Below are 14788 nucleotides of genomic sequence, written 5' to 3' on the forward strand. Positions count from 1 at the left end.
AGTTATGTGAATCTGATAGATATAATAAATAATTTGCATGGGACTAATTTTGTCTTGTGAATTCTTGTCTTCTGCTTTATTGCTGCAACAAATGGACAAAGAAGGAGAGAGAAAGTATTCCGGTCTGGTTCCCAGTGAAGTGTCAACCTTTGTATCCCTGCCCACCCTCTGCTGCTGTTTGCTAGATTCTTTGGACAATCCGTTTTTACATTTGCCCCACCCTCGTGAGGCATTGACTTAAATGGAGCAAGAAGCATCTTAAGAACCCATAGAGGACAAGGGTGCATACAGATCTCTGTAAGCAACAATGATCGCTGGTTTCTTCTTTCTGCTCATAATCACGGGTAAGCAAACATTATTATATTTTAATTCAGTTATTTCAGCATTTTATTTATATACAAATATATAAATATTAGGGTTGGGACTCAAAAAAATAATCTGATTAATCGCATTTAATCACAGTAGAAAACCTGCCGCAAAGTGCAAATGTTTTTTTTCATTTAAAAGGGTTTTAGTGGGCAGTAGAATTAAATAATAGACATAAACATGAATATTTTAAACTCAAGCTCTTTTAATTTCTACATTTAAACTGCATTTCAATTCAAAACAGGGAAAGAAAAATAATATCCCTGTCCCACACTAGGCAGACTTAAAAATAAAATGCTATTTTAAGTACTGTAAGTACATTTTCAAAATGGTATTGTCTTTAAATAATAATAATAATAAGGCTAGGCTAAAACAGTGTGATCATGGAAGAATTTAGTACAAAACATAACAAACCCATTGGACTCAAAATACCCCCTTGCTTGTTTACTGTCCATCTCTCTCAGCCAGTTACTTAGGCAAACTAGCATGTTCACATTTTCAGAGCTCAGGGCAGCTCTCCTTTTTGTTACTGTGTGACCTGCAAGTGAGAACAGTCTCTTGCATGGGACATAAATAGCAGGACTAATCAAACGCTTGCGGGCCAGGACAGACACCTGTGGGTGGGTCTCTGCTCGACTGGACTACCACTGCGGTGGGCAGTCTGTCTCGCTGATAGTTGATTCTGCTCTGTACAAACTCAGGGTCCTGTTACACAGGACTTCCTCATCTAAATCAGAGTCTGGAGACAATGAAGAGAGGAGGCTCTTTGTCTTTGCTGGCTCCTTTGTGGTGGCATCTTTAAAAAGTTCCTGCAGCAGGGCCTCAAGGCTGGTCCAAATCTCTTCTCGCGCTCCCCTTGCAATACACTTTAAATCCTTAAAACGTGGGTCAAGTACAGTGGCTCTTGTGGGTCTTGAGCCACTGATGGTTGGGTGTAGCTAACATTGGGATAGGGAAGGCAGTCTTAAATTTCACCATGTAGTGTGAGTCATCATCAGAGACCTCCATGGTGTCATGCAGGTGGCAGAAAGCAGGTAAAAACACTCCACATGAGACACATGTCTCACCTCCAAGAAGTTCAGTCACTAACCTGTAGTAGACAGTTCAAGAAAGTAATTATTAATCTACACAATAACTGCCACCTATAGAGCTTTTTGAAGAAAAAGTAACAGTAAGTTAAAAGTTTTAATTACCTGAATGGTTACATGAAAGTCATCAGCTTTTTGCGTTTTACCAGCTGTGATGAAGTTATGACTGGCTTTTGTTTGACTAAAGCAGCAAAAACAGCCTCTTGCTGCTTTAGTAGACGAGAAACCATATCCAATTCCACTGTGTGGAAACATCCTTCATGAGTGACTGTCTGTTGCCCCAGTGTTATGTTTATGTTTGGCACAAACCTGTTGCTGGAACAGCCAAGATAATTCTACTACAATGGCAAACGCATTGGACACCAGGCACAACTCTTGCATGAGGGAGATAAACGAGACGAGTGCTGTTCCTGTTGCTCAAACCGCGGTCACTCTCAGTCAGCTCCCCCGCAGCACTGCTCTTTATTAAGGTTACATGAATATTCACAGGTTCATTAACATACAACATCTTACACAGGCATACACGTGAACAAAGAGTGCCCGTGTGTGGGTCAAGATATGACCCTGTGATTGACTCCCCAAAGCTGGTGTTAGGAGTCCAGCGGACCACCTACACAAAATGCTCTTATACTTAAACAGATACAGAGTAAGTGTCCTCCCATACCATAAATCAGAAAGAGAAGGTACGACCTCTCTAGGATGTGTGTGTGTGTGTGCGCGCCAGAGTGCTCTGGAATGCAGAGTCTTTGTAGACAACTAAGGATCAGACATCCTATCAATATGCAATCGATTATATATCTCTAAGCATATATGAGTATATGTTTCTAAGCATACATGACAATCCAACAATTTAAATCTGACACCCAGTCTTGCTTGCTCCTGGTGTAGTTATTTCAAGTTACTTTTCTCAAAATTTTGAGTTAATAACTCAAAATTTCAAGTTAGCTCTGCCAGTCAGTAATCTATGTGAATGACGTAATTTTCTTGTTAGACGGAAGGATCTGCCACAGAGGAATGTGCACTCAAAGCCAGATTGTGAGCTACCAATGTATAGCAACAAATTGGTGCTTTCAATAGTATGTTTGCTGATAGTAACACCATGCGAGTCAGCTAATAACACAAGGATTTCATCATTTGTGAAGGTCACACTGAAAATACTCAGCAATTTGTGCATTCATGACTGGCTGTAATGCTGGTAGCTTAGCTGTAGCATTTGTAACTGAGGGCTTCAGCGTCCGGGTAAAAAGGAAATGACGCAATTCACGTAGATTACTGATTTGCAGTGTTAATACAAAATTGAGTTAAGGATTTTTTTTTTTTGATTTTTATTTAGTGGTGGAAACGGGCTTCCATAGCATGTAAAGTGCAATTAAATGCATTTTTTTTTTTTTTTTTGTTTTACACCAATGTTTGTTTTTTTTTTAATTTTGCCTTCATTAACAGAATTCAGACAAGATTTTATGTATTTACTCTTTTGGAAATCTGAATTGAAGGACTTCAGTTGTTTAAACTGGTATGAGATCTTATATTTTACTAACTGAACCAGTCAAAATATTTAACAGTTGTAATATAGATTTGATCTAGTTTATCTATCTGGTTGAAGAATATTGAGTAAAACACAACTAAATATTTCCGGATGAAACAGTTTGCAGACACTATGGCACAAAACAGACAGACGGACACCTAGTCAACTGTTTATTTGTATTAGCAACGCAATACTAATCAACTGGATTGGTCAAAGGAAATAGGACGCTGGGCTGAAAAACAGGACTCTGGTTGGTATCTGCCAGCCAAAAGTAAAGCTGATCTAAATACAGCAAGGTGTAGCATGCAGAAGGAAGCCACTGTGGAGAGAAATATAGGAAGTAGAGAGCAGAAATGAGAACGGAAACAGGTGTTGCAAGAGGTCTGGATGGCATCAGCTTGTGGCTGTGTAAGGGTTGAAGTGACATCTCAAGTACAGTATAAGTCTTTCTGTGAGTTCTTTTGTTACTGATTCCTCAGGACACTATAATATGTTATTGCTTATATATGTCCAGCGGTTGCTGTTTATTAAAATTCCCAGGTCTGTTTCCAAATCTTGAAATTTTTGGTTTGGTTGTTTGAGCCTTTCCATTTGGCCGAGTCACTTATTTATTTTAATTGTAAGCTGAAAATCTATTTAATTGTTTTTTTTTTTTTTTAGGTTTGTTTTTCTCATCATGTGTTCTTTCAGTTCATCTATTATTATAACCAACACTTATGCACCTAATTTTGTACATATGTATAACTTCTTTTATGTTCTTTCATGTCAGGTGGATATGTCTCCAATGTAGAGCTACCAGATGCTGATAAGCAAAAAAGCAATGGGACAATTACTGGAGGTATTATTAATTTATTCTCTCAAAGCTTATTCGGTGGATTTCAGTTAAATTTGGCTTAAATAAACATGGATATGCAAAAACAGTATGTATATGACACATTTACTGTTTTTCCATTGTCATGTCTATGTCCCTGAGTTTATAAAGTGTATTTTTTTTAACAAAGGAACAAATGGTATTAACATACAAACATGTGACAAAGAAACCTGATACATTAAACCTTAGAAATGAAAGATGTTGTAGATGCTGTATCTTTTATTTTTAAGGTGTAACATAACAAAAAAAGAAAAATCATATAGTCCATACCAGGTTCTAACGTTAATTAAACAAAACATCAGATGAACAAAAGCACATGACATTACACCATATTCTGCTAACTATGAGGTCTGCCATAATGTATATCATGCCTTCCTGAGGTGATTGATCTAAAATATAAAACAATTTTATAAAGAGTACGTTACATGTATTCTACGTCCCATTTTTAATATTAACTGATAAGATAAACATTGCAGACATGGCCTGTTAGTCAACAAAAAGTTCTGTGCATATCAAAAGGTTCTAAATTGGTGCCTACTGCCATTTCTCAGGAATACTGCATTAGTGCAGATGTACATTAGCTTTGATGGATGTAAGCAGCCAGTGAGCATGTTTTTTGTTTTTTTTTTAAATTGAAAATCAGGAATGAAAAGCACAGACATTGTCTCTTGTTATTTCCTAAAATAAATCTCTAATGGAGAATGCATTTTGATATCATTTCAGATAACGAAGATGAAGAGGAGAAAGTCTGTAATTTTCAGGATATTGTCAATCACCTGAATCTGAAAAAAGACGAACTTAAATACACTATGAGCCGGCCCATTATAAACAACAAAAATTATACAGAAGTGTTTATTACAATAAGACTCTATGCCATCTTAGATATGGTAATTTGTTTGGGTATTCTTTTATTATTAATGACAATTAATTAATTAGTTTTCTTGCTCATGAAACATAATGTCACAGCACTCATCCACAAAAGAACAACTCATTATTATTGTTATTATTACTTACTCTGGCTTGTGTTTCTTGCCACAACCCGTTTTTCTGTTTGTAACTTACAGTTTCTTACATCAGTGCTGTTTCATTTTTATTTAGGTATTTTTTTTGTTTTAGTTTTTTCTGAGACATTTATTTGACACACAGTACAGAGATATAGGTTGAGTTATGACTCCATGCTAATACATGACAGGTATCACTGGATTACTTCTGCTGAAGAAATCTTGAAAAAATTTTAAGCACTACTGTCCATCACTTCCAATCAGACATGATATATGTAGTTAACTGTCTTTGGTTCATGTCTTTATATTATTATTATTATTAGTAGTAGTAGTAGTAGTAGTAGTAGTAGTAGTAACAATAATTATATTGCTGCATGAGGAGTTGGCTTGGAGGCAGCTTGGACTTCAGCAGAAACTGTCTATTTACCAGCAAAGGATAACTGCTGAGGCATTAGCTGATATGAGTTAACATTAGCTAACCTGCCTGTTGAGTTTGACATGTGTCTGCCTCAATAAACACTATGTTCAAATTCTTTATTTACAGAGAGAAATTGACCAGACCTTAATTACTTACATTTGGGTTGATTTGGTGAGTTTTCTCTTAAATATATCATAGGTATATATGGTTTTCTCTGTATTGTTAAAATTCTATACTACTATTACTATACTATTTTTTTTTTCTTCAATTATTTTATGTTTTTCATCATCTCATCTCTTTGCCTTTTTGTACCCTTGAGTGTAGGCTTGGCTCAATGAGTACATTAAATGGAAACGAGATGATTTCTGTGGAATTGAATATATAACAATTCCTACTTCATATCTGTGGATACCAGATATAACTATTGAAGAGATGTAAGTTTGACATATGCAATATGCCCATAAACTCACTCACATATAGTCATTTTATAATCATATTTATAAATATATGCTACTGTAAAAACCATAGGGTGACAGAAAATGTTTTCCTTATTGTAATTCATGAAATAATTTACAAATTGAAGGAAAAATAGCAAAGACATGGTTAGAAATAACCATTTTTACTTAAAATAACTTTATTCAAACAGAGTCAGAGGATGTGAGCAATTATCAGCTGTCTGTTGAATTTATAGGTAATTCATCTCAAGCTGTTTTGAAGTACCTTTCACAAGTTGGATTGGTTTAATAGGCAGTTCACACACTATATTGCCAAAAGTATTAATATCATCCAAATCACTGAACTCAGTTGATCCAATAACTTCCATTGCCATGTGTGTAAAAATAAATAAATAAATGAAGCAACTAAACAAGCAGACTGTTTCTAATCTGCTCTGATGAACTCGGTGAATTTCACCATGGTACCATAATAGGATGCCACTTGTTCAACAAGTCCAAATGAAACTTGCTTGCTACTAATTAATCCCCAGTCAACTGTATTATAACAAAGTAGGAACGACTGTAACTAAAATCACATAGGGAGGGGAGGTAAGCAGATGCTGAGGCACGTAGTGCGCAGATGTCACAACCTTTTATGCACATTAAATTGCTACAGACCTCCATACTTCATGTGGCCTTCAGCAAAGCTCAACAACAGAGCTTTCCAGTTGCTGCTTCCAGCTCAGCACAAACACAGGCAGCTCTCCTGTCGGGTCCCGGCATCCTTTCGAAATGGGAAAGGTATGACCAGGTGATGGAGAATAGCTGTGTGCATCAGCCTCCTCTGACACCACACCCCGAACCCACCCCTCTTTTGAACTTAAAAAAAAAAAAAAAAAAAAAAAAAAAAAATATATATATATATATATATATATATATATATATATATATATATATATATATTTTTTTTTTTTTTTTTTTCCAACAAAATCTATTACAATTGGATTTTAAATCATATTGGATCATATAATGAAAGACTATTCAGCATACAAAAGCAATGACAAAATATAACACATCTGTCTCTACTGCAATAGATCCAAAGACTGGTTGGAGGATGTGTTTGTGTCAGAAAGGGGGGGATTTTCTTGTAAAATAAAGAAGGGCCTAGCAAAAAAAGTTTGGGAACCACTGGCCTAGTCAATGGTATCTCTTCACCTCTAGTACTAGCAGGTTTTACTAAGATAAAATAAGATATAGCTGCAGACATAATAAATAGTCATTTATAGCATGATGCAAACTGTTTTCCATAGTATGATAATACATTGTTTTCATTTCAAACATATTCTTTTATACAGGACAGAAAAAGACAAAGCGTCTCCGAGTCCATATCTCAGCATATATCACAATGGTCGGGTTGAGTTCAGGAATGACCAGGTGGTGCTAAGCACCTGCAAGATGCATGTTTACAAATTTCCTTTTGACACCCAGAGCTGCAACCTCTCCTTCAAGTCTATCTTTCACGATGGTGAGTCCATAACAGTTTCTGTTTACATGTCCTTTGTATGGTCTTAAAAGCACAACATTAGATATTTTAACATATACTGCCCGGCCAAAAGGAGGGGCTCTAATTTTCTGTTTCTGCTTCGATGATCTCATGCATAATTTCAGGAAGGTTATCCAATGCCAAAAAACTAATTTTCATCCAAATTTGCACATATTTTGGGCCAACATCTTATTTTGATGATGTTAGAATTGGACAACTGTGTGAAAAGGAATTGGGAATTTCCAAAGAGTCACATGAAACCCTGGAGCTGCTATAGAGAGCCGTACACGTAAGCTGGATCCAGTTCTGTTTAATATTAGTTTTATCTTGTTAAAAACTCCCATTAGAAAGATTGGATGTTGCAAGTAAGCAATAAAATTTGAAATAGGCATTATACAAATGCTGGGATTTAATCAATATTCCACACAACAACTAAACAGAATGAGCATGTTTTTATAACATTTTAACTTTTAACTTTAGTGATATTGCTGTTTTTCTTGTAGTTGAATTATCTGATCTGCAGTTTTTTACTGAGTTTGGATAAGAACTTTAAAGTCAGGTTAAGTGTCTGAGGTAGTGATGTGTCGGTCGCGAACGAAATGGCTCTTAGAGCCGGCTCCTTATCGCAAGCCGTGTTTTTTGGGGTTTTTTTTTCCCTTCTCTCACCCTCTCTCACACACTTTTTTTCCGCTTCACTCAGCATGTGAGCCTTGTGCTTGCGCTGGGAAGAGGGGGGGAGGGGCGGTAGTTACACTCGCAGTAGCACAGGAACAGAGCGGGAGGGAGAGAGAAAGGGAGCCAGGGACAACAACGCAGTGTTGCCAACTTAGCGACTTTGTCGCTATATTTAGCGAGTTTTCAGACCCCTTAGCAGCGGGTGCTGTAACGCAGTCAGTTCTTCTTTTACTCTTATGCTGTTTTGTGGATCACAAGGTTTAAAACTACTTATAAACACACACACACACACACACACAAAGTAACTCCACCAGAGTGCCTATTTCGGGTCACTTTTGCCGGTCCAAGCCCGGGTAAAGGAGCAGGGTTGGAATTGTGACATTGAATAAACAATAATTGCTAAAAGAAATTTAGTATATTTACGGTGGCCCCTAGAGACGTGTTTTGTCTCTAGGGGCCACCGCAAATATTTATATATAAACATATATAAATAAAACCAGGGGGTTTTTTGGTTTTTTTTTTTTTTTTTTTTTAAATTTTGCATTAGTAATTCCTTTTGTGCATAATTTTATATTATTGTTAATAATAAATTAATTAAAGCAACAAAAAAACCTGAAGAGCTGGTTCGGAGCCGAAAGAGCCGGCTCTTTTTAGTGAGCCGAGCCGAAGAGTTCTCTAAACAGAGCTGGAAATCCCATCACTAGTCTGAGGTGGAACTGCGAGACAGTGGACAAGTAATCATCAATGAGTGCATCTGTCTGGATTCGTTAGGTTGCATCTGCTTCAAAAGTGAGACATTTTCCCTGAAACAATTAATAACTCCAACATAACAATCACAAGCGTTTATGGCTCAAACACAGATGACCGACCACACATTCTATCATAACTTCTTCACATCATTACAGGATTTCTCCACATCTGCCATAATCATAGGTGGAAACTTAAACACAGTTATCAACCCAACAATAAACAGCTCAACAAACTCACATCATACCCAAAACTGGCATTCAGCCCCAATCATACCATAGCATACCAGCTTTATTTATAAATCACTTTAATATAAAGCCAGGGTTCACAAAGTGCTGTACATATACAAATAGCATAAACAAAATAAAATAAAACATGTTAAAACAAGTTGATAAAACAAGTTGATAAAACAAGTTGAGTCAACCCCTTAAAGAGTGCCAAAGGCTTCAGCAAATAACTATGTTTTAAAAAGAGTTTTAAACTCAGAAACAGAAGAGGCCTGCCTAACGTGCAAGGGCATTTCATTCCACAACTTTGGAGCAGCTACAGCAAAGCCATGGTCACCTCTAAATTTATACTTATTTTTTGTTACCTTAAGGAGCTGCTGATTGGTGGACCTAAGGGAAGGGGCGTAGTGTTGGGGAGTAACAGAATACATGTACCAGTGTTACGTATTTAAAGTACAAAATATGATTAACTGTATTCCGTTACAGTTACCGTTTAAAAGGGTAGTATTCAGAATACAGTTACTTTGTTGAAATAAAGGGATTACATGACGGTCTTTTCCTGTTTCATATGTTAGGCTATGCCCTCTCTATTGTTGGTAATTCCACGCTGGTGGAAAACCCAAAAAAAACATGTATTACAGTGGCTTGCAAAGGTATTCGGCCCCTTTGAACTTTTCCACATTTTGTCACATTACAGCCACAAACATGAATCAATTTTATTGGAATTCCACGTGAAAGACCAACACAAAGTGGTGTACACGTGAGAAGTGGAACGAAAATCATACATGATTCCAAACATTTTTTTACAAATGAATAACTGCAAAGTGGGGTGTGCGTAATTATTCAGCCCCCTGAGTCAAAACTTTGTAGAACCACCTTTTGCTGCAATTACAGCTGCCAGTCTTTTAGGGTATGTCTCTACCAGCTTTGCACATCTAGAGACTGAAATCCTTGCCCATTCTTAGATTAGATGGACAGTGTTTGTGAACAGCAGTTTTCAGATCTTTCTCAATAACATCACACTAACATCAATACCAAAGCAACAGTTAGAACAACAGAATCTTAGACACCCCACCTACCCCAGAATAAGAAAGAGCACTACAAAAAATGTAAAACAATAAAGCACTTATTCCTTGTTGGTCTGCTCACATTTACATTATTTGTCCCTTATCACATTTCTTTTTATATTCAATTTCAGATAAAGAAATATATTTGCGGAACAACTCTATTGACAATTCAACGGTCACAGAATTGTCTCGTAAGATGATGCACACGCAGTATGAGTGGCTGTTCATCGACATGTCAGTCAACAACGAAGTTGTTGAAGGTTATGGATTCAATCAAACTGTGGTCATTTACACTGTAAGTATTTCTGAAAACAGAAAGGAAAACTCGTTCTTTTCCCTTTATCCATCTACTCTAGCCACCTGGTTTCAGGTCAAGCACTCAAGTTTTTTCCACAGCAGGTGATGGATGTGCTGAACCATGCTGCTGTGTTTGGCCCAGTTCAGTTGTAGGGCAATCTTTGAGTTGCCAAGTTTGCAGTGGACAATATGCTATGATGTACATCAATTAAAATAATTTTTATTCATCAGATTTATCAGCCGTATCATTTAGTTATCATAATTTGCAGTATATATTTAGGAGTGTGTAGGATCAGGTGGTCTCGTTGATTTTAACCATTGATATCAACGCGTTATCATTGTTAATGTGAGGTTTAAAGGACTTGTATTCAGCTTTAATGGAAGATAAGTCAGGTTTTACTTTTGATACTTTATACTTGGTTTTTAAATAACAGTTTTATTTGTAGTGATATTTTTCACAGTGTTGTTTATTTCCTAAAGGAGTGGTTTGAATTCCTACACCACTTGTCTCTGACAGCTAATAGCAAATATTTTTTGGTAATATATCAGATATTTATTTAACTATAGAAGTACTTTTTTGCAATTTTTCAGCCAGGAAGGAGTGCATGACGGTGAAGAAGTCCATGTAGAGTGCAGCAATAATTTGTCAAATGTCACTGCACGCCACTGCCTTATATACAGTTGTGTTCAAAATCATAGTAGTGTATGTTAAAATGTGAGTAAAGTTCGAAATCCATATATATTTTTTTTAATTTCCCTTCATTTGTAACACTGCACATTATATTTTTCATCAAAACATGAAGGAAAAAAGTATCAATATTTCAATTACTTGTCTGCATTTTTTCATTACAAACTCAAATATTTACTCAAAGTGGAAAAAATGTTAAGATTTAGCCTTCCTGTGTATCACTAAACTAATATTTAGTTGTATAACCACTGTTTTTGAGAACTGGTTCACATCTGTGCTACATGGAGTCGATCAACTTCTGGCACCTGTAAACACGTACGCCAGCCCAGGATGATTTGACAACCTTCCACAATTCCTCTACATTTCTAGGTTTTGCCTCTAAAACTGCATTTTTAATGTCACTCCACAAGTTTTCTTTTGGATTAAGGTCCGGGGATTGGGCTGGGCACTACATAACCTTAATTTTGTTGGTCTGGAACCAAGATGCTGCTCACTTACTAGTGTGTTTGGGGTTGTTGTCTTGTTGAAACACCCGTTTCAAGGGCATTTTGTCTTCAGCATAAGGTAGCATGACCTCTTCAAGTATTTTGATATAAGCAAACTAATCAATGATCCCTGGTATGAGATAAATAGGCTCAACACCATAGTAAAAGAAAAAGCCCCTTAAGTTTTTTTCCACATCTCTCTGGTTTGGCTTTCTATTTTAAAGCATTGGAGATCATTTTAGCTGAGCAGCCTAGCATTTTCTGCACTTCTTTATATGTTTTCCGCTCTCCAATCAACATTTTGATTAAAGCATGCTGTTCTTCTGAACAATGTCTGGCACAACCCATCTTTCTAAGGTTTTCGGAGAATATTGCATGTGCAACATGTGCTGGCTTCATCCTTAAATAAGGGCCACATGAATGACACCTGTTTCTTCACATAATGAATGACCTCACTGGTTGGACTCCACACTGCTATTATTGTGAACACGGCCCTTTCACTTAATTATTCAATTGCACAGACTCAGGTGCATTCATATTGTGAATGTTGAGTCTGTTGGTTTCTCTGACTCTACTCACCTACTGGTAAATTATTTGCCATGTAATAAAATGATTCCTATCAAAAACACTGATCTGATTCGTCATGTTGGACTGCTGTTATTTTGAACACAACTGTACATCCTGTGGTGGTGTTACAGACACCCAAAACAACATTAATAACGCTGCATGGTTTGGCACATTTACACCACCCAAAACTTCTCACTTAACTCCTTTCTCTTTACTATTTGAATACAAATTCACATAATACTTCTTTGAGTGTAAATCTGTCTATTGTGCCTAACCACCTGGGGAAACAAATTCACAGATTACCATGAAGAGGAGGTCTGTCCTCTACGTTGCCAATTTCATCCTGCCAGTGCTCTTCTTCTTGCTTCTGGACTTATCCTCCTTCCTCATCTCAGACACTGGGGGTGAGAAACTCGGCTTCAAGGTCACTGTCTTGCTTGCTGTCACAGTGATGCAGCTTCTTCTCAATGAGATTCTGCCGAGCTCTTCAGACAGTATTCCACTTATAGGTAAGGAAGCGTGTTTGACTGCACATATAGTCAATACTTATTTGTCCACAAATTTAATAATACTGTCTGCCCTCCTCAGCTGTCTACTGCATTGGAATTTTTGCTCTGATGCTGCTCAGCCTCCTGGAGGCAATTTTGGTCAAGCATCTGATTGAAAAGGAAGATGAGACGGATGGAGACCGAAGCCTGGGGGAGAACTCTGGGAACAACCAGGGCGGCCACAACTTCTACAGCTGTTTTAGAGGTGAGCTTAATCATAGCAAACATTCCACAAATCTGCATGCAGTTTTAGTTGTGTTGCATTAATCTTTATGCCTAATGTTTTTCCAGAGATTAGGAGACTCAGTCACCACGCCTCTGTTGATGAGGTATCTTCTCATGAAACACCATCTGTGTCTCTGTCCCGAAAGGTTGGGAAAAAATGCACATTTTTTTTCTCTTTTCAGAAACTCCAGGAAGGGATGTTTGCATTGCAGAGATTATCCTGTATCTTAAACTGTATATCGGAAGCAAACATTTTTTTATTAAATCAATGTAGAAACAAACCAGTGTGTCAAATGTTAAAGCTATCATGAACCTTATTGGCCTAACATCTTGTTGATTGCCTTTCTACAAAACCACTCTTTCAGGGCAGCAGCAGTATATTGACAGAGGTGTCCTTTGCTCTGGAAAAAGTCTCAGATGAGCTGCAGGAGACAAGGAAAACAATGACTTTGCTCAGCAGCAACAGGAAGTCTGGATACTGGACCAGAATGGCTAAAAAAGTCAACAAGATTTTCCTAATTTTTTATTTGACTGCAGTCACTGTGTTCTTAGCATATATGGTTTCATTGTGGAACAGTGCTGAGGGTAAGTAGGGCTAAAGTTAAAAAACCTAAAAGAGCTAAAGCAAAAAAGAAAACACACAAACGTATTTCTTACTCTGTGTTATATATTTGCAGTTAATTTCTATTTGTCCGAAACAAAAACATTTTAGAAACCAGAAAAAATTTCTGAAATTGTACTCTGATCTCGAGTGTTAGGAGTGTTGTGATCAGTGTCAGGTCATAGTCAAAAAAGTAATGTATTACACATATTACCCAGAACACTTTTCTTAAAAGTAATGCAATAAATTACTCCAATTATTCTTAAAAGTAATGCAATAAATTACTCCAATTAGAAAATAATTAATTATACTGGCATTAACATTATTTTCACCTTATTCTGTAAAATAACCTGAAACAAACATTCATAATAACCATTTAAAAGTATAAACTGAGTCTACAGTCCACCACAGCAACACAAATCCCTATCGCGACAAGGACGCACATATGATCTTTCTCTTAGTATTTAGGTATGAACACAAAGCTGACAGTACAAGCAAAGATGAAAACCAGCACAAAAATTGTTAAAAAAAAAACAAAACATCGCCACAGTGATTCTAGAATTCAGAGAAAAAAGTACGCATTGTTTCACGATTTATAAGATGGAGCATTAGTTGTATATTCATAGTTTATTATTTAAGTGTAGCTCCTGACCTGATGCTTCCTTGTACAGTTTGCCCTTGTTGAGTTTGAGTGTATTAGCTAGTTCCAGTTTTATTTTTCCTACTTTATTTATTCTTGTGGTATTGTGTTTAGTTCCCTTCCTGTTTCCACTCTCTGTATTTGCAGTGTATTTATAACCTTACCCTTTCTTTGATTTCTATTAGAGTATTTTGTATCAGTATACTACCCAAAGAGCTTTATTTGTCTAATTAACATAGAAAAAATCACATCATTTAGTGGTCATTAAAGTGTGTTCAGATTTATTTATCACATTTAATATATTTAACTTATTGATGATGATTTATCTCATAAATTGTGAAACAATGCTGACTTTTTTTCTTGGAATTCTGGATGAAAAAGACGTCCCCACTTTTTGTTTTGTTTTTTCCAATGTCTCCAGTTCTCTTTTGTACATAAGCTGGTTTTAAAAGTTAAACAATTCTAAAAAGTTCTAAATCACTAGTTTCAGCCTATCTGAATAAAAGACTGAGTATAACATGTTCTAATATGCTAGTGCTTTCTCAATAGAGAACACAGGACATAATGTTCAAAGTGAAAATATAGCAGATTGTTATTGTTACATATTTATTACAATATTATTAGAAGAAAATTAGCCTTTTCTTTTACAATTGTAAGAGAAAAGGCTAATTTTCTTCTAACAATATTGTAATAAATATGTAACAATAACAAACAAAACATACGTATACGTAACAATTACACATCAGTCATATAAAAAGGTTCTGTTCAAAATGAA

General features: G+C 36.3%; 1 protein-coding gene across 1 annotated transcript; it reads left to right on the forward strand.

The window, feature by feature from the left end:
- Positions 1-307: 307 nt before the first annotated feature.
- On the forward strand, positions 308-13906 carry LOC146703456 (5-hydroxytryptamine receptor 3A-like). The gene is made up of 11 exons (XM_085467330.1): positions 308-344; positions 3749-3817; positions 4574-4737; positions 5396-5440; positions 5594-5703; positions 7059-7228; positions 10094-10257; positions 12298-12508; positions 12588-12752; positions 12839-12918; positions 13138-13906. Exons 1-11 carry the CDS (start codon positions 308-310, stop codon positions 13363-13365), a joined length of 1443 nt encoding a protein of 480 aa, XP_085323456.1. The 3' UTR covers positions 13366-13906.
- The last annotated feature ends 882 nt before the right edge of the window (positions 13907-14788 follow it).

Source organism: Copadichromis virginalis, linkage group LG8 (genome assembly GCF_057382275.1).
Source record: "Copadichromis virginalis isolate Kocher_CV1m ecotype Utaka linkage group LG8, C_Virginalis_male_GT1.1, whole genome shotgun sequence".
Classification (NCBI taxonomy): domain Eukaryota; kingdom Metazoa; phylum Chordata; class Actinopteri; order Cichliformes; family Cichlidae; genus Copadichromis; species Copadichromis virginalis.